The sequence below is a fragment of the Ostrea edulis genome, chromosome 3, assembly GCF_947568905.1.
Source record: "Ostrea edulis chromosome 3, xbOstEdul1.1, whole genome shotgun sequence".
NCBI lineage: Eukaryota > Metazoa > Mollusca > Bivalvia > Ostreida > Ostreidae > Ostrea > Ostrea edulis.
In genome coordinates, this window is record NC_079166.1 from 33,812,321 (window position 1) to 33,832,084 (window position 19,764).

The 19,764-nt window shown below is 34.3% G+C and overlaps 1 protein-coding gene across 5 annotated transcripts; it reads left to right on the top strand.

Moving 5' to 3' along the window:
- The first annotated feature begins 3,222 nt into the window (after positions 1-3,222).
- On the top strand, positions 3,223-18,060 carry LOC125674926 (polycomb protein SCMH1-like). Of its 5 annotated transcripts, none has more exons than XM_056160521.1 (11): positions 3,223-3,256; positions 6,469-6,544; positions 8,204-8,274; positions 8,624-8,858; positions 9,540-9,872; positions 10,461-10,688; positions 10,935-11,135; positions 12,028-12,213; positions 13,316-13,459; positions 14,129-14,268; positions 15,669-18,060. In XM_056160521.1, the coding sequence occupies exons 2-11, from the start codon at positions 6,493-6,495 to the stop codon at positions 15,798-15,800; spliced, it is 1,722 nt and encodes a 573-aa protein (XP_056016496.1). In that variant the 5' UTR covers positions 3,223-3,256; positions 6,469-6,492; the 3' UTR covers positions 15,801-18,060. The 5 variants fall into 5 exon arrangements, with proteins under 5 accessions (XP_056016496.1, XP_056016494.1, XP_056016495.1 ...); XM_056160519.1 differs by lacking the exon at positions 3,223-3,256 and adding an exon at positions 5,745-5,810; XM_056160520.1 differs by lacking the exon at positions 3,223-3,256 and adding an exon at positions 5,923-6,069.
- The last annotated feature ends 1,704 nt before the right edge of the window (positions 18,061-19,764 follow it).

A 19,764-nucleotide genomic window follows, 5' to 3' on the forward strand; every position in this document is an offset into this window, starting at 1 on the left:
AGTAAGATGCTTTAAAATTCATAGTTGCAATTACCTTCCTGGTGTGTGTGCATGCATTACTTCTTCTTTACAACAAACCATCGATCAATATTGCATCTCAAGAAATTATCACGTTTTGTCCAGTTTCTGCTGGCTTCTTAACAAATGCATGACTTTTCAATTACCCTTGTGATTCGAGCAGGTACATGGCTTACTGCGATTATAACATGAAGATTTGATGTCTGGTAAACCGGGGGAGGGGGGTTGATACGTTAATACATGTAGAAGGGTAGTTCCATAAAATTAGCAGAGTACAAATTTCAGTCTTATTGTTGCCACTTATTGTGATATATTTGGTGCATAAGCTGGGCATTCTATATATATATATATATATATATATATATATATAAAAGCACTAAAGTTCCAACAACACCCGATACCTCAAAGTGTCGGATCCACAACATGGATACAAGGTCAAATACAAAAAATTATACAAAGCACTAAAATGACCAACGACACGAACAACCAGATTGTCAAATTATCGGGACGACCCGTCCCTTCTTCAGGACAAACGAAAGGAATTACATAATGTGGCCAATATCAACAGAAAATAATAACAAAAACTACATATAAATACATCTAGCACTACAACTACACTAATCTACAAACGTATTTACAACGTTTTATATGTAGTTTTTGTTATTATTTTCTGTAGATATTGGCCACATTATGTAATTCTTTTCGTTTGTCCTGAAGAATGGACGGGTCGTCCCGAAAATTTGACAATCTGGTTGTTCGTGTCGTTGGTCATTTTAGTGCTTTGTGTGTGTGTGTATATATATATATATATATATATATATATATATATATATATATACGCATAGACGATTACTGAAACTCCAATACATGTGTATATACACTCCAAGGGAAAAAAGTACTCAGTTTGGTGTTTTCAGCGAGGAGGGGTGGGAAAATGTTCTTCAAATATTATAGAATACATGTACCGTAAAACACTTTGCAAGATCATACATTTTCGTTTATTTTTATTCAGAAAACATGACAGAATGGCATAATAAAAAGATATTTTTAAGAAAAACATTGGCGCGTGATTCCCCGCATTATATGGAAGTAACAACAGCTGAACTCTTACATTGATATGTCAAATGACACTGACTACTGTATGAATAGGCCACAAGCTTATTGATGTTCATGTTTTCTGACAGTAAACTGGATTTAGCTTATAATAAAACAATTATAACAAAATATACCAAAATATATAGATAATGGAATTTAGGCATGGAATGGTTTTATTGTCAGGGGCATACCTAGTGCTGTTTTGGTGTACATAGGCAATTTCATTAAACAGAATGTTTCACTGATGCACGAAGCGTCGAAAGGGGATAGGTAGCCATGGTGGAGAGTGGGGGTCACCCCCTCCTGCTTCGGGGGGGGGGAGAAAAGTTTGAGAAATAAGTACTGATTTACGCTAATTGAGCATCAAGATCATTAGAATACGTATAAATTGTTTTGCAATTTTCATAGATTTTTTTAAAGCTTCAATATATTTTATTTTTAAAAAGTAAACGAACAACTTTGGAATGTTTGCATATCAATATTATTTAATGTGGTCCTTCGACTCTTGAAAAAAAAAAATGTTTTAACATTTTCTGTAAATAATATTGCGTAAAACTTTCAACCCACGATTTAGCCCCACTCTAATCTAAAGGGGGTCATGATTTGATCAAGTATAAATATACACTACATTGGAATGCTTGCATATTAATATACCTAATCATGGTCATTGGTGCTTGAGAATATTTTTAGATATTATTTTTATATATTCCCATGTCAATTTTTTTTTATTATGGTCTCAACATACCTGCTGGGTTAGAATTGGCACTTAACACAAAACTTTCACTACATTAATTTTGTTTGTCTTTGGAATTTTTTTTCCTAGATCACATTGTCTTCAAATTTTCAGCGCCATCCTTCGTATTTCTCGCTGAAAAATGATATATAATAGAAAATAAAATGTATAGGCCCTGTATGTGTGTTACGATATCAATACATGTGCACATATATAAATATATGCAAGCAATTCGATTTTAATTTTAGTTACAAATTCAGGTATCAGTGCAAAACAAAGTATTGGGTGTTCATATTTTCATATATTTCACAAATGCTGGCGGTCACACTACATGGTGTTGTCAGACATGCATCACTCTTAAATCATTGAAACAACAAGAAAAAACGACCCCCACCCCTCAAAAAAAAAAAAAAAAAAAAAAAAAGAAGAAGAAGAAGAAACGTTACCCCTAGGTGAGGCGACGACAGAGGAGATTCGATGAAAGTCGTCATTAAAAAATGGCTTGTGTAGCTTTTCTTCCTCTTTATTAGTATTTTTCTTCTGAAATAAGTATATATGCACATGTGTATGCACAAGGGTAACACTTTTTTAAAATTCGAGGTAACATTAGCTAAACTTTAATTAGAATACTTCAGAATTATCAGTGACATAAAGTACATCAATTTTAGCCTTGTTACAACCTGCATGAAACAAGCTGAGATTAGTTTTAAAAACTGTTATTCTTATCCGAAAATAATTCCTATGGATATTTCATTAAGTTTTCTTTATTATCATTATTTTCTTTTTGAATATAATTTTCATTTCATAATTTTCTAAGGCTGCTTTAAAGTGAAAATAATAATGTACATATGTAATGATATCTTTAAAATATGAATACGTATTTTTTTTTTTTTTATATACAAATGATCAATGCAATTTTACTATATGATATTTTGGGCTACTAAAACACAGAACAGTAATTTTTGTATGATACTTTAAACCCACAATAAATAGTCCATCCTCCGTTTCCTTTCGGAGTACAATCCGGAAATTTATTTTCAGGGTGTTTGGTTTCTGTATTTAATCTTTACTTAAATAAAAATGGCGGTGACGAACAGCGTCCGGTCGATAAAAGAAAAACAGAAATTATACTGCGTGTGACTAATTCAACGGTTGTCATGTGCTGACTCACACAATTTTCAGCACAGATTCTTAATTTGCTGTAATTAGTAACCAAATTTCATATTTACTATCAACGGACACCTCTTAAAAGTAAGTATGAAAACTTTTGAGTTTTGGTCATGATGTTGGGTAAGTGGCCTTGGCATTGGACGTTATCGATGTTGTTGTTTACTGAAAAGGAATACATTGTGATCGGAAGAAATTACATACTATATTTAAGTCTAATTAAGAACCATTAAGACTATAGAGGTAAATCTTATTTTGTAGTTCTGCTTTCACGTTTTCTTGAAAAGATGAGAAGACCCAAATAGCTTAATTCTTGTATTACTGAACCCTTCAACTAATTGTAAATATTTTTTATTTAAACTGTATGGTGTTCTTTGATATGTGATTCAGAGTACAGAGTCGGTTTCATTGTTTACTCCATCGTAATGAACAATTCACAATATTTTTATACCACCATATGGTACGCACTGAATACAATCATTATTTAATTACAACATTAATATTTTCATCAGTTTTTTCATTAGTTTGCTATGTTTTGTGATGTTTGCCATGGAAATGCCAGATGAAAGCTTTGAGCTTAAAAATGTAAACAGCCATTGAAATGAAGAAATCGAAAGATTATTAAATTTTAAATTTTTTTATGAAGTTAACTAATTTTTACAATAAATTTTCAAACTTTCCAACTATAAACAAAATCTAAATCACTATATGATGATGATTAAAATAAATAGAAGAAAATATAAGATGTCTTAAATCAAAATTAACAAAGATAGTTTGTGAGATGTATTGTAGAATTAGAAAAAAGATTAAGTCAATTGAAAATCGATCTCTTATGTTTGTAATTTAAAAGAGCAATGATTACTTTGAAAGAATTTTTTTTTAAAACTCTGAAGCAAAAAAACTTTTAAGTCAAATTATCATGTGAAACAGATGGCATGCTGATCTTGAATACCCACTCCTACATTGATTATTGTTTGCATTTTATGCATAGAATGTGAATTGATAAAAAAAAATATGTAACATGCTGAAATATTTTGAGGTTGTTGTATGATTTCTTTTTCACTTACAAGTACATTCATGAAACTGACTTTAGATTGATCTAACATAAAATCATGATAAATCTGAAGATTTTGTGTTAAAATGACTGCTGGCCATGAACTATTCAAATTGAAAGTACTCAACCTCACCTTCCACAGAAATCCCTGATGTGTGTTCAGTGGGAATTTCTATAATACTACAGAGGTAAAATAATTTTGTCGTAGTCAATATCTTTAGGTCTGTTTAAAGCAAGATTTTTGCTACTGATTAGAACTTTTATAGTAAGGGGAGCTAACACAATCACACAGGTAAACTAACACGAGGGCCCACTCCACCAGCTCTCCCTATAAAATGTCACCTTGCAGTTTTAGCATACAGCTATACAACAGATGTGGACTCCCAAATGATCAGAAAAATTTAGGTAGAGTTTAAATGCAGTTCTTTAATTAACGTGAATTGATAGTCAAACTCGACTCAATTTGAGATTCCTTAATTAATCACAATTCAATTGTCATTTAGGAATTTGTCAAAGTGAAACAATCAGAATTGCGTAATCCTATTTATACATATATCCACTGTCCTCTGGCTGCTAGTTTTGAGTTTGTGATTTTCACAAAAATTTGAGATGATTTTCGTTTTTTTTAAAATTCAGTTGTATCCATGCACCATTGTGTTTGTGATTGTGTATCTATATGGATGATGTACATAACCATCCATGATTGGGTTGCTGCATCTAACTTATAATTTGAAAATGTTATTTTTACAGCAAATCTATTCCTCAGTCACTGACTTGATGGAATAATTCTCTTTATGACCTCAAATGTCTTTTTTTTTTTGTTTTTTGTTTTTGGTTGTGATATGAATTAGAAATGTATGACTGTAGTCCACTATACATGTACCTCATGGGAAAAAATAATGTTTTAGGAGTATCCTCTGGCCTTAATTTGACATGCACACCATGGCTCTGACCTGATTGAGTTACATTGAGTCTGTGGTCTTCCAACAATTTAAGTTGCTCTTGTTTGTTCTAGGTGAATTATAGTGAGGTCAGGAGACTTTGGCTGTCAGGAATTCTAAATCAATGAAATTTGTACAATAGAACTTTAAATCAAAATCACATCAATTAAGGTTTGTCCTTTAGTTGTAATTAACATTATAAACTTATGCTGTTACCAATTGATTGATATGTGCTAGTGAGTTTAATGGTTTCTCTCTTTATCATAAAGGTTTTATTAGAATCAAAGGAATCTCCCCCTCCTTGAAAGTCGTGAAGCCATATAAGTATTTTGCTCTTGGTGAACTCAATATGTAGACCAAACAGTAGAAAAACCAATGGGGAAGTTAATTTTTATTAAGGCAGATATTTCAGATGTAAATATTACAAATCTATGTTCCTTTGTATGTTTAGTATTCAAAACACAAAACAGAAAAGGATTCAATATTTGTCAGGAATTAAATATTGGCAAAGTGTCAGGTATGTTATGCAGGGTTCGTACATGTTGTTCTTACTGCAGGTATGATGTATGGATATCTTATTTCTCCAATATACCGTCTATTTAGAAATTTTTCTTAAAGCAGTTATGTGAGTCTTTCATGTGATACACATAAATAAACTTCATGGTATACATATAAATAGATTTTTCAGAAAGCTTTTAATATTAGAGATAGAAAAAGCACTAAAAATAGATGTGTATTGATTTACGCTGTATGTAAGCTCCCCATAGATATACATTTAAACCTCAGGAGAGATAATTATAAGGTAATATATATATATATATATATACGACCATAAGGAGAGGTTTATGTAGTTTTAAGTTTAAACAAATATATAGATTATGAAACTAAAAGTAGGACCTGTAACTGTTAATATTTGAATTCCCTGTGACCTGTGTTTTTAGTGGGATATGTTATTGATTACGGATCAGGAAGAGTTAATGTTGACATTATAATAACCTGCATGTAGAAAGATAATGCTATATTCTGAATGATGTAGTGGGTATTTTCTTCTAGCTCACTAGGTAATTAATGTCATGCATCAATTTTGTGATGTACAAAAATGTTCGCCATTATCAAGTGATCTTTCAATATCTCAGAATGGATACACACGTATATTGGATTACTGCTTAGTGAGACACGTATGACTGTTGTTTTAAGGATGGGAAATTCAGTGTAAATGATTGCATGTAACTTCAATATACATATAATTATAAAGGGCATGAAGATTGTAGTACGGTTTATATGTAATAAAAAAGAATAGCTTGTGCTAGTCTGAAGAAAACTAAACAGTTTTCTTTGTCATAGTGCATCTGGATGTTGATATCCTGAATTTTAGAGAGAATTTTTTTTTTTCATTTTTGATGGTGTATTTGCAAAAAATACCAAACATCTTATCTGACCTTTAAGTTTCCTTGTTACAGAAGCAGACAGGAGCTCAGAAGACAATGACAAACACACTGACAGGAAAAGGAAGATCCTATCAGTACGATTCACAAGGTAATGTGTTATTTTCTATAACTAGCCAAGAAAACAACTAAGTCTTCCTTGTGTAATTTAATGTATCAAATGTGAAAACAAAAATAGACAAAGGAAGCCTTGAATAAGGGCTTTTTATAAGATTTTTAATGTATCTAATGATGGAGATTTAGGGTTTAACGTAACATAATTATACAGAGATAGATGAGTAGAAAAAGATATACAGGGTGCAATTTATCAACTAACCATGCAACATCCCCAAAAACACTTGGCTATGAAGCCCAAACTTACACGAAAGCTCAGAGCCTTATTATATATAGAGTAGGTTTATGTCTGCTCAGACATTGACTCCCAAAGCCAGGATTAGGGCAGGGGCACAATAGACATGTAAACTTAAAAAAAAAACAACTCAACCATCCTCATACAGAATAGATCCAAGTTTGTTCACACCATGACCCCACCAGAGTCACTTTGTGTTTTTAAAAATGTTATATATCTTCTTAGGTGAGCAATACACCCCATGGGCTTTTTGCTTTGTGTTAAATGAATTAATTCATTATGGTTTGCACAATACAAATACAAATAGCATTGTCATAGCCATCAGGTTAATGTCTGCAGTTACCCTGAAGTAATCTATAAATAATCGAACTACAGCATTCTATTAAGACATATGTTAGATATATATCTTGGAGGAGAAATATGTAAATGTGTCGTGTATAGGTGATGTACGTACAAGTAAGAAGTAAGATGTGCTGGTTGATGATGGACCTTATTGGATACATGCAGACTACATTTACATGTGGATGTATATTATGATATTCATATTATTCTATGTATATAAGAGGATTTTGAATTAGAAATGAATTCTTTGAAGCCTAGTAAGATACCACAGTTCCAATAGTAATGCTATTGATATGTCATCTAAATGGATCACCTATCAAACACACACTGTAGAAATCATAAGGTGGAATAGCGTGCCATTGTTGATGGAATTGATTTCCGCTGGTTTTCTACATAAACTGAATTGAAGCAGGCAAAAGGCCATACATAATTTATTTAAAAAAGTCAATAAAATAAAAAAAATGCATGTGTTATTAGTTATCCAGGTCCAATCAAATATGTATGGAGATTTACCCCCAGGTTGTATTCCATGCACCCTGAGGCCGCAGGGTGAATCCTAAAGGTAATGGTAAATCCCCATTCATCCTTCATTATAGACCCAGATAAGGAAAGTATTTCCTATGTAACCAAGTAATATTACATGCATGTATGATTATTTAGTAATTAAAAAAAATTAAAGAAGCTCCAAGTCCTAGGCTTTAATTAATTTATTTCGTTTGATTAAAACTTATACTTAATAGTAGTTTGTAATTGTGAAATTTTAGGAGCAGAAATTTACACCAGGCTTGTTAACCAATCAGAACTCATCATAGGAAATAATATGGGTTTTTTGGGGTTGTTTTTGTTTTTAATTTGATGAATGGTAGCAAACTGATCTGAAACCTTTGACCTGTGATATATTTTTGATTTTGATGAATTCATGTATAACCCTGTTTTGACCCCCTCCAGTCAGGAGCATACATGCTTTGCTTTAATTTGTTTTATTTCTTACAATACACTTATATTTACTTATAAAAAGAATTGAATACAGGTGTATATCTATAGATTTGTGGGTTACAGGTAGCTTTGACTGGGATGAGTATCTGAAGGAAAATGATGGTGTACCTGCACCCCAGTCTTGTTTTAAACAGGTGAGTCAGACAACAGTTGCACCCTATTCACCATGATAAAAATGATTTGAAGTATGAGTACCACAAAATTGACAAAATGTAGATTATAGATTAAGTAAACTATTATTCCCTGTTCGATGTTTTCTTATTTTCAACTTTCACTTTCACAAGCTGGTCTGAATGCTGTAGATCTATTAAGTAATTAATTGTTTAATGAGATGTTACTTTATAGATGGCATGAATAAACCGGTATATTTTGCTAGGTTAGTATGATTCAGAAGTATTATATGATATGTAATTCTATGGATGTACATTGTATATGTAATGCACATAAATAATTGATGTAAAAAAGCAAACTCTTGTTTATTAGTCAGTAGAACCACCTGTTAATGAGTTCAAACTGAACCAGAAGATTGAGGCCGTTGACCCCCGTAACCTGACCTCAATATGCGTGGCGACTGTGGTGGGGATGATTGGCCCTCGTCTCCGCCTGCGACTGGACGGCAGTGATAACACGAATGACTTCTGGAGGCTGGTGGACTCCGCAGATCTACACCCTGTGGGGTTCTGTGAAAAAACAGGAAGACTCTTACAACCTCCTTTAGGTTTGTTATTTATTACAGTACATTATGGAACTATATAACCTCCAGCATCATCACAGGACTTCTACGGTTGAAGTAATTGTTTTGAAAGTTTTAGGGATGGAAGTGATATGGACAGTTGATTTTTGGGATCCCAGAATCAAAGATCAGATTGTATATTGTTTTGTCTGCCCCTTCTATCTGTCTGCCAGAGATACATGTAATACCTTTTGAACGGAATGGTTAAGTTAAAAGATACTGGACTGATATGGGTCAAGGTCATCTGTCAAATTTGCCACATTTGAATGTGGTCTCGCTCGGGGGCAAGTTATCTTCACAAACACATCTCGAATTATATTAAACATCATTTGTTACATCTATGGAATATTTTAAGTTACCAAGAGTGAAGATGGTACATCATTTCTATTCTCTCTGTGTCTGTTTCATTGTCTGTTCACAACTTTAACCTTATTCCTACCTTTTGAATTGTACTAGAGACTTCCTACATGTATGGTAATTTGAAAGTCAAGGTCAAAGCTCTGTGGCTGATGAAGGTCAAAATCAAATTTGTCACAATTGCTATGCTGATGCTTGGGGCGAGGTTGTGCACAATCCATTTTACTTTGTCATCCATGATATAATCATTAAGTAATAATCTTTTTAAGTAACCATGATTTACGACAGTGGATTTTTGAATCATTAAAGGTTTCTGCAAGAACCCAACGTTATGGCCATCATTTCTGCAGAAGACTTTGACAGGAGCAGAGAGATCTCCTGAGGGCTGCTTTAAAAAGGAGCCCTCCACGCCAAAAACAAATGAATTCAAAATTGGTATGAAGCTAGAGGCTGTCGACAGAAAGAACCCCCAGTTGATTTGTCCAGCAACCGTTGGTGCAGTGAAGGGAGAGGAGGTTCATGTCACATTTGATGGCTGGAGGGGAGCTTTCGATTACTGGACCAGGCGCGATACACGGGATCTGTTTCCTGTGGGTTGGTGTGCGATGAGTGGACACCCACTTCAGCCCCCAGGGCAAAAAGGTTTGTGTACATGTACTGTCAAGAAAACTTAGAAGTAAATGTACAGTGTATTATCTAAATTATATTCTCTACCAGATACTTCATTATACAGTTGAAGCCAAAAAAGAGTTGTAACTGTAAATCTATACAACACTATTTCACATGAATGGTTTCTACTGTTTACAAGCTTGGATTTGTTTTTTTAATTCTTTGTGTATCTACTTCGACAGCTGTTCAATTTATTGGAGTTGAACTTAAGTCATACTTTAGATTTGAAAATTAACAATGGTTTAAATTTTTCTATGTTCACAATTTATAATTTTTCAGTGAAAATACAACCCATAGTGAATAATATATTAAACATATTTCAATGCTATTCGAAAATTTAAAAGTAGATTATGTGAAAGTGAAATTAAAACCATCTTGATTCTGCCATTGTAACGAATCCTGAAATTGTAGCACTGTAGAGTTAAAAAAAAATCTTACAGTGAAATGAAAGTTTGAAAATTGAGATCTTACATTGAGATGTGGATTACATTTTTGCATTGAGATGTGGAGTACATTTTACATTGAGATGTGAATTACATTTTACATTGAACTTTTACACAGGTACCCCCCAGGTAAAGAGTAAATCTCGGGAGTCATCTGTGTCCCAGTCTGCTCACTCTCCCGGAAATCAGAGCAACACATCCAAATCCTCTTCCTCCTCCTCCTCCTCTGGTCCCACCAGTCCAAACCTCCCCCATGATAGATCTGTGTCCCCTCTCCAGGCAGAATCTCCCGTTATTACTGTTACGGAGCCCGACACCAGCTCATCCACCACGGCCACAGACAAAGGTAATGACAAACTTCTAATTACAAGTAGAGTGTCAATTATTGCAACATTTCAAAAAAAGAATTAAGGTTTTACAGCAATAGGTGTGGATCATTTTTCAACAAAGGCTCTGTTTTTATTTCAAATTCGAATATCAAAATCTGATGGACAAATATACAGCAATGTAGATACATGTACTGGGAAAAATTCAGGTAAATAGATCATAAATCTTATTCATATTCAACCAGCAAACATGGCTTCTATTTCAGTCACCATCTTTGTAAATCACAACTGCAGCTGTGGCATCTTACTGAATCCCAAAAAGATAGAACAGCTTCCTAGTCAGTATGGCCCGGGTGCTTACCAGAAAGTACTAAGGGAGGTCATCCAGGCCTGTGTGGATTGTGCTAATCACGAAAAACAGGTGTACAACTTCATTCAGGATGGTAATGGCAAGATCGTTATCACAGGTAAGCATCCAAAAATGTGTGGGGTTATCATTGTTGTTATGTGGGAATTTGACATGTGCATATCGGTATGAGGAGACAAGATTTTTATCATGAGATTAATATAGATAGGTTTGAATGAATTTTTATGTGATGTATGATGGGAATTTTGAGCAGGGATTTAAGTTTTTCAGAATGCTTTTATTTTTAGCTCACCTGAGCGAAAGCCAGTGTGAGCTGTTACCATCACTCATTGTTCATCTGTCATTAATTTAGATCTGTAAATAGTCACATCTATAATGGCTGCAAACCCTGTCACCACACCCAACAAATATTCTTCTAGTAGTCCCACTTAATAGGTTTTACTTTTTTGGGTCTATTTGAATTTCAGCCATCATGGCTTTTGATTAGCCAAAACAAAACCAACTTTTCAAGAACAACATCATCCCTAGTCACTGTACTTAGTGCAAATATGAAGGGGTCATGCAGAAGTCTTGTTTTGTTTTAGAACAATCCAAATTTTCATATTGCCACCATGGCTCTAGATTGGTCCAAACAAAATTGTCATTCTCCAGAACAAATGCATTTCAAGTCATTTTCCTTAATAGAAAAATTCCTATAGTAGTCTAGTGGGATTATTGTTATCAGAGTGTCAGTATTACCACCATGACTTATGAATTGACTTCTTCTCCAGAATGGGTGTATCCAGTCCTCGTACATACAAAGCTTATGCTAGTGGTTTTGCATATAAGTGTTCTTGCTCTTTTTGAACGATTTGAAATTTATATTGGCCACCATGGTTTTAATTAACTGAAATTATTTAGCCAGGTTAGTGATTTAGGCCCTTGAGAGTATCCAGCTGTAATTGTAGATCAGCAAGTAGATGTTGATGTACAATGCATGGTTTATATTTCAGCAAACCAGGGCAACAAGACACATACAAAGCGACTTCCACCTATAGAAAAGGTGTCGGATGTCTGGCGCTTCGTAGAGAAATCGCTGGAGGAGCTGGGCTGTTGTGAGAATCTCTTTGCCAGTCAGCCATTACATGGATACTGTGCTCAGTGTAACAGGGACAAGAAGACAGGTAGTGATTTTAAGAGTAAGTGGTCTTACTGTAGTGAATAAAGGGCAAAACTCCGGCGCTGGGTGTCATTTATTGGAGAAACTTTCTAGCATTTTGCTAAATACAGCAAAGGAGGGTCCATTTTCACATTTATCAATGATTCCAAAATGTAAATACATGGTTGTTTACACCTACAATTTAATCTTGTCTTTGTCCATATGCATACTTGTAATATCATCTGGATCGGCCAGGAGGCTCCTGAATTCAAACATCAAAAAGCGTCTCCTACCAAGAGTCAAAACCTGATTTTCTCATTAAGACGCATACTAGTAATTAAAATAAGATGTTATTTCTCGAGGAAGCAGAGCTCCATGTTCATGATGTTATTTTAATTGCACGGATTAGACAAGCATTGATAATCTGCTCATCGGCGACTCATGTTTTTTTTAAAGAATAATTGTTATGAATTCACAGTACATATACAATGTACATATATTTTGCTACCAAAATGTAGTGAATGAATTACTGTTTTGAATATACACTGACCTATGTAAATGTGTCAAATTGAAAAGAAAGATGCTTTTATTATGATCATATTGAATGGGAACAATTATATATACATGTAGATAGATCTTTAATTCTAAAAGTTAAATTTTCATTAAAAATTGGGGTTGGCAGTGGCTCTTTTAATTACTTTATACACTGTATGTTGATGATAAAAATCTCCAGGAAATGATCCCCTGATCTTTTGCGTTTTGAAGGCCCATCTCCTGGTCCAGATTCCAGACTGTATCACTTGTATACATATCTTCTGTTGTGTATGAATATGTGCATGTATGTCTCTATTTCGATGATTTACATGTACTGATGCCTAAATCTATCTTTACACGAAAAAACCATATTGTTTGCAGAACTGTGTACAATTTCTGTATGTTCATTGTAGAGCCCAGAACTGTGTACAATTTCTGTATGTTCATTGTAGAGCCCAGAACTGTGTACAATTTCTGTATGTTCATTGTAGAGCCCAGAACTGTGTACAATTTCTGTATGTTCATTGTAGAGCCCAGAACTTTGTACAATTTCTGTATGTTCATTGTAGAGCCCAGAACTGTGTACAATTTCTGTATGTTCATTGTAGAGCCCCTAGAGTCAGAAGAATACGAGAATCGGACATCCATCAACAGAGCACTGAAGAGGCGGTGGTCGTCAGATTCTGTGGAAAATCAGGCCCTGAAGACACAGCAGAAGATCAGGAGGTTTTCTGCCTACGATTCCGCAGAAGGTGTGTTGTACTGCTGTACGTGTAATTAATGTTGTGAGGTTCATACTGTAGTGCTGGAGAATGAGATGCTGATGATTCAACAGGCGTGTTACATTCACACCAAATATTGTATACCTCCAATTATAATTCTTCAATCGAATTTTGCTATTAAATTAAGTACACATGCAATATATATAAAGTCAACTCGACGCTGTAGAAATGGAATTCAGCTTGGTTATCTCTCATGATAATGCAGTTTTTGTTGATATCTTCGGTTTGATACATATAACGAACGATGTCTTCATTCAGTAGGACTAGAATTGAGACAGTTTGTATATAAGTAAACTTATCCAGTTGAACTTCGACATCTAGAACACTGATAATTCGAATACCATGGATATGTCGAGGTGATTTGGAAGTCCCAACCACTTATCCTTCCAAGTATTTTACCCTCAGTATATCGAATTCTCTGATATTTTTCTTGGTCCCATCAAGTTTGAGGTAACAAAGTTTGACTGTATTAGTAAACTTTACATTTATACCCATAAAACGGAACAGCCACTAGATAACTTACAAGAATTCTCAGCTGAGCATTTCAGAACCAGTAAATTGATTGATGCTTCCATAAGATTTTGAATTAGGCACCTGAATTGAATGAAAATTAAAAGGTAAATAATTTTTCCTTTACAGCCAGTTCCACAACAGATAGCAGACCTCCTCCCCGTAAGCTGTCGTCCGATCCTAATGATTGGACGATAGATGATGTGGCTCAGTACATTTCAGAAGTGGACTCAACGCTGGCTACACACACTGAAGTCTTCAGGAAACATGTTAGTAAAGTCTAGTGTTGAATGATCTGGTATATACTCTCATGGCATAGTAAAATGAACTATCAATCAAACATGTATTGATCAGTCCCCTGCAGGAATCTGTAAAAATAAAATTTATGGAAAGGTGATCTTTGAATACAGGTCCATTTTTCTAGAAAATTATCTTCCAATTTTTGTTGGTTTCGTGTTTTAAATTACTATATTATAGAATATAACATGAATATTTGAACATTATGATTTATTCAGTATAGGACACATTCAAGGAAATTACACGTAGAAATGAATTCCTTTCAATTTTTGAACTAATTGTGATTTTTGTTTTTGTACTTTTGGTTCTTATGTAGTCCTTTGTTATCCGTGTATGTTTGAAACTATTTGTAACTAAATTTTCCTGATTTAATGGTTACTGCGGGGGCTCACATTCTGATTCCTCCATTTTAAGGGTCTCATATCAATGCCCGTGTAATCAGAAATTCGGGGGGGGGCATTTAGTTTTTGGTCTGTATGTCGACAAAAACTTTAACCTTGGCAATAACAATTGAATGGATGTTATTTCACATCTTTTGGTACCAACATTTTTTACCTCTTGACCTTGGGGAGTTTGACCTACTTTTGAAATTCTTTAACCTAGGCCATAACTTTTGAATGGCTAGGGATTTCATATGTGTATTCCATGTGACAAGAGGTACCACAATTACTCTGCCTCTGTATGGGGGGGGGGGGGGGGGGGGGGGGGCATCAGTGTTTAACATACACATCTTGTTCAGTCTTTTATATTGAGGACTTTTCTTTAGACCTTAGCTCCATTCCATTTGAAGTGAATACCCTTGCTGTAGTTTCTCTCAATCTCACACTTGATTGATTGTTTATAATAGTAACAGTTCATTCAGGAATTACCTGACTTTGATAAAGACGGGTCATGTGATTGGTTGAAAAGGCCACCAAAAGCAGAATTGAATGATTTCATATGAAATTTGATGACCCCATTACACGGGTGACCGCTAACTGGATATTTCATCAGGAGTAAATAAAATGACCTCATGAAGGAGGTGATCATGGAATGAATGTGGCCGTTATAACAAGTTTGACTATAAATAAGAAATATGAATAGCTAGCTTGTGTAATGTGTTATGACATTTTGAATAGGACATCAAACTACATGTAAATCTTGATTGATAAGAAATTATTGCTTCCATTGATCAGGTATCACAGTACTGTACCGATACTGTAAAAGGGGAAATATTCGCTAGGGTTTTATTTTCGCTGTATTTGTGATTACATTAACGATCAGGAAAATAAAACCAATGCAAAGTGCTGTTTATTAAGGGTATGAGTACGGTATGTATTCAGTGACAGTAACACAAGTAAATGTACAAAATGAAATTTCTCCTCATCTACAGGAAATAGATGGTGGCGCCTTCATGCTGTTGAACAGTGACATGATGATGAAGTACCTAGGACTGAAACTGGGACCAGTGCTGAAGCTGGGCAATATCATAGAGAAGCTGAGGGGCAAGAAGAGTTCCCATTAGTCCCGGGAAGCTGAGGGGCAAGAAGAGTTCCCACTAGTCCCGGGAAGCTGAGGGGCAAGAAGAGTTCCCACTAGTCCCGGATTCCTCGCCACCAGCAGACGGTCTTCAAAATTTGTCATGTTGCGCTGTGTTTCATCTGTGTCTTGTACTGACTTGTGGTTCATTCACGATCACCATCCACTAATGTATCCCTCGAGGCATGTATATATGTACATTTAGTGATAATTAGATGTGACGAAGGACAATTTGTCGACACATGTCGTAGTTGTAGAAATCACATGTACACATAAGTTATTCATTTTATGATATACATTATTAATAATTATGCACATAGTTCATTTAGGCATATGGATTGTTGATATGCATCTTTTTCAACGCTGAATTTCTACAGCACAGAAATGTGTAGACACTGGCTTTAAAGTGAATATTAGCCAAGATGTTATAATCATGATAAAGTGATTTGAAAAGTTTCTTCCCCTTATTTAAAGCAAAGCAAAATTTCCTAAGTGGAGGAAGTTTGAATTTGATGCAAAAATATTTTGATAGGCATTGTTGTGGTTCGCTATTAATATTGAACGGTGTTATTCTGTTGCTGACTGGGTTTTTTTATGCTTGGAATGCTTAACTTTTACGAGAATGACTAAAATACTGTTATCAAATCTCTATGCATACGACATATAGAACAATCATGTTTACATCTCTGCAATTAAAATATATTTTTAGTGCCATTTATTTTTCTCCCCATCACGTACATCATTTTCATCATCGGACTCATTTCTACTCATCAAGAATACGTATATTGTTATTGTTACAAATTTTTTTTTTGTATAGTGATGAGCAGAACTTGTTATATCTGAATGCATTGTTAAAATATTAGATTTTTCAATTGTTAAATCCAGATTGTTGACTCCAGGCTGTGCCTGTATGGTAGGAACTTTAAAAGTGATTAATAATCAAGCTATGTTAATGTGCACCTGTCGTAAGGAGAATTTTACAGGTTATTCTATGTGTTGTCTATTTCATGCATATTTTTTCCGTAGTGATTTCGAAATCAGAACATTTCAGCAACTGAAGACTTTCAGTGATTAAATAATATAGCATAATCTCAAAATGCAGGAGATTTTGATGTTGCAGAAAGTTGTTTCTGAACAGATGGTGTGCCTCATTTGCTTTGTACATATAAACCCATATTTATGTTAGTGATCTTCATTCGAGTGTACACTTAAGTTACAGTATTGAACATGTTTTATCGTATACTTTCGCTTGACATATTTGTTCCACCAAGCAGATTAAAACTTCAGCTCTGTGTTCCATGCTTTTAATGCATCTAAGTGTTTTAGGTTTCCATGAAGTCATTAATCAAATTATGATTTATAATTTGAATAAGCCGAGACCCTTCTTGCATATTTATTGCTTTGTGAATTAAAGCGACGGTATTTATTGAACTCTTACATTGTCACTCAGATTATTATCTTGGTTGTCAATACTTGTAATGATAACTTCATGTACATAAAGTTTGCATTGTGTATGTACATAAAATGTACTAGAATTAGTTTTCAATTTCAATCTTTTTTTTAATTCAGGGTTTATGTATTAGTTGAATGTGTGAGAGACTGTTGATGGTGTTATTCAGTGTTACATGTACACCTGGGGAATAACGAGCGGTATAGTGCGTACAGTGTATGGTTACTTAATACATGTACATACTCATACTTTGGAATATCTGTATTGCTAGGGTTTTGCATTTTTTTTTTTTAAATCTTTCTAGATGTAAAGCATACAAATATAGTTTTCCTATGACTGAATATATATGTTCACACTTTTTAATTGAAAATTCATCCCTGTTAAAATCTTGAATTGCTCGGGATTTATTTTTTGTGTTAATATTTCTGTTTCATTCTATTTAGTCTGAAATGATCAATTTAATTGACATTAGATGATATATTTGCTCACATACTTGCATGAGTATGCAAGCAGATCTAACATGTGTTGATTAGATTGGAAGTGATAAGTAGATTCTAGTTTTTGAAAATGGATACATTGTTTATGTCAAAGAACTATATTCATGCTTTAAGAAGCATTTGTATTTAAAAAAAAATTAACTTGACACTGAGAAATGAAATTATTATTATTATTATTGAAAGACATTTGGACTGTAATAAAGAGAACAATTCCTTATTGATTTTTCCATATAGATCTGTCTATCAGTGAATATGTGATTATGTATAGCAAATCCAAATAAATCAATGTGGTGCTGATACATGTATATTGATGTTTTTAATCAATAATGTTGATGTGTATTTCAATTTTTTTCTCTCCCTTTGGTCAGTTGGTAGCATTTGATGGACCAGCTGGTTAACAGCTGTTGTCTGTACATTATAGTATTTTGAGAACCCTTTGTTAACTCAGCTGTAGTGAGTTTTCCTGGTTCCTTTTTGTGTGGCATCTGTCCATCTGTCCACAAACTTTTAACATTTTCGAATTCTTCTCCAGAACTACAGGGCTAATTTCAGCCAAACTTGCCATAAATTATGCTTGGGTAAAGAGGATTTTTAAGTTTGTGCTAATGAAGTGTCACACCCTTTCTCAAATGAAGGCAATTAAGAATTAGCAAAAAATTTGTGGCTCATATTAAAAATTCTTAAGAGCTACTAGACCAATTTCAATCAAACTTGGCAATCATCATTCTTGGAGTAAATGAGATTCTAGTTTGTTCAAATATGGGGTCATGCTCCCTCCGGGGAGGGGGGGGGGGATAATCAAGAAAAGGCAAAATTAGGGTGGGATCATTTTAGAATCTTAATAACCATATACATGAAAGCTTCCTTAAATAGTGACAATTCAAGTTTGTTCAAATCATGGCCACCAGGGGTAGGGTTGGGCCACAATAGAGGATTGGCACTTCACATTGGGATATATAGGAAAAATCTTCCCAATAATAGCAGGACTATGAATATTTATATTGAATCATGATCCGCTTCCCAAGTAGGATGGGGCCGCAATAGGGGATTAAAGTTTCATATGGGAATATAATAGGAAAGCATCTTTAAAAATCTTCTTAAGAACAGCTATTATATGCAAGCATCCTCATGTAGTGCAAATTCAAGTTTTTGTTCAATTCAGGATCGCCAGAGGTAGTTAGGGGCTATAATAGGGGATGACAGTTTTATGTAGGAATATATCTCTTGAACTAATAGTATTTATGGTAGAGTTTTCATATTGATACCTTTACATCTCATACCAAGATTTTTGACCTTGTATCATGGCTATGTCGTGACTCTTTGGGGTTATGTCAGAGTAAAAATTTTCATGGGAATAAAGATTGCAAATTTTTAAGTCGACTCGCGTAGCGAGCTACTTGGCATCGGGTCCGTCCTGTGGATCGTCCTCTTCACTACCACCCTCATACGCAACTGAATATAGTTTGACTGTCGGTGTTTGTTTTGTTAAATGAAATCAATGCCTTGCACATGAAAATCTGAATAATGTCAATGGAACACAGACATTGTTTGTGAAAGAAGGGGAAACTCGGGCATCGATAGCAGGCCCGCAACTGAATACAGTTAGGAGAAGATAAGATTGCGGATATGAAAGCCATCTTCGCTAACCAAATTTATGGGGAGCGGAGTGGACCGAAAACCCTTGACTAGCGAAGATGATGAAAGCAGACAATTGAGGTTTAAGATTTGTCAATAAAGTTACGTATAATATATGTAAAGAGGGTGTTAAACAGAAGCGGTAAAGTTCCCTGATCGGGGCTCCGTGCCTGATATTTAAACTCTTGTGACGAAGAACTGACTTTCATCCATATTTAAACTCTTATTATGTATTTGCCATTTAAATACCTGTGGGATTCTTAAGAACTAAGGGCAAGCACCCGCCACGACATGAAATGAAACACAAATTCCCATTGGTTTTATCATGTATTTCAATAACTTACTTCTATCGATCTTTCACGCAACAC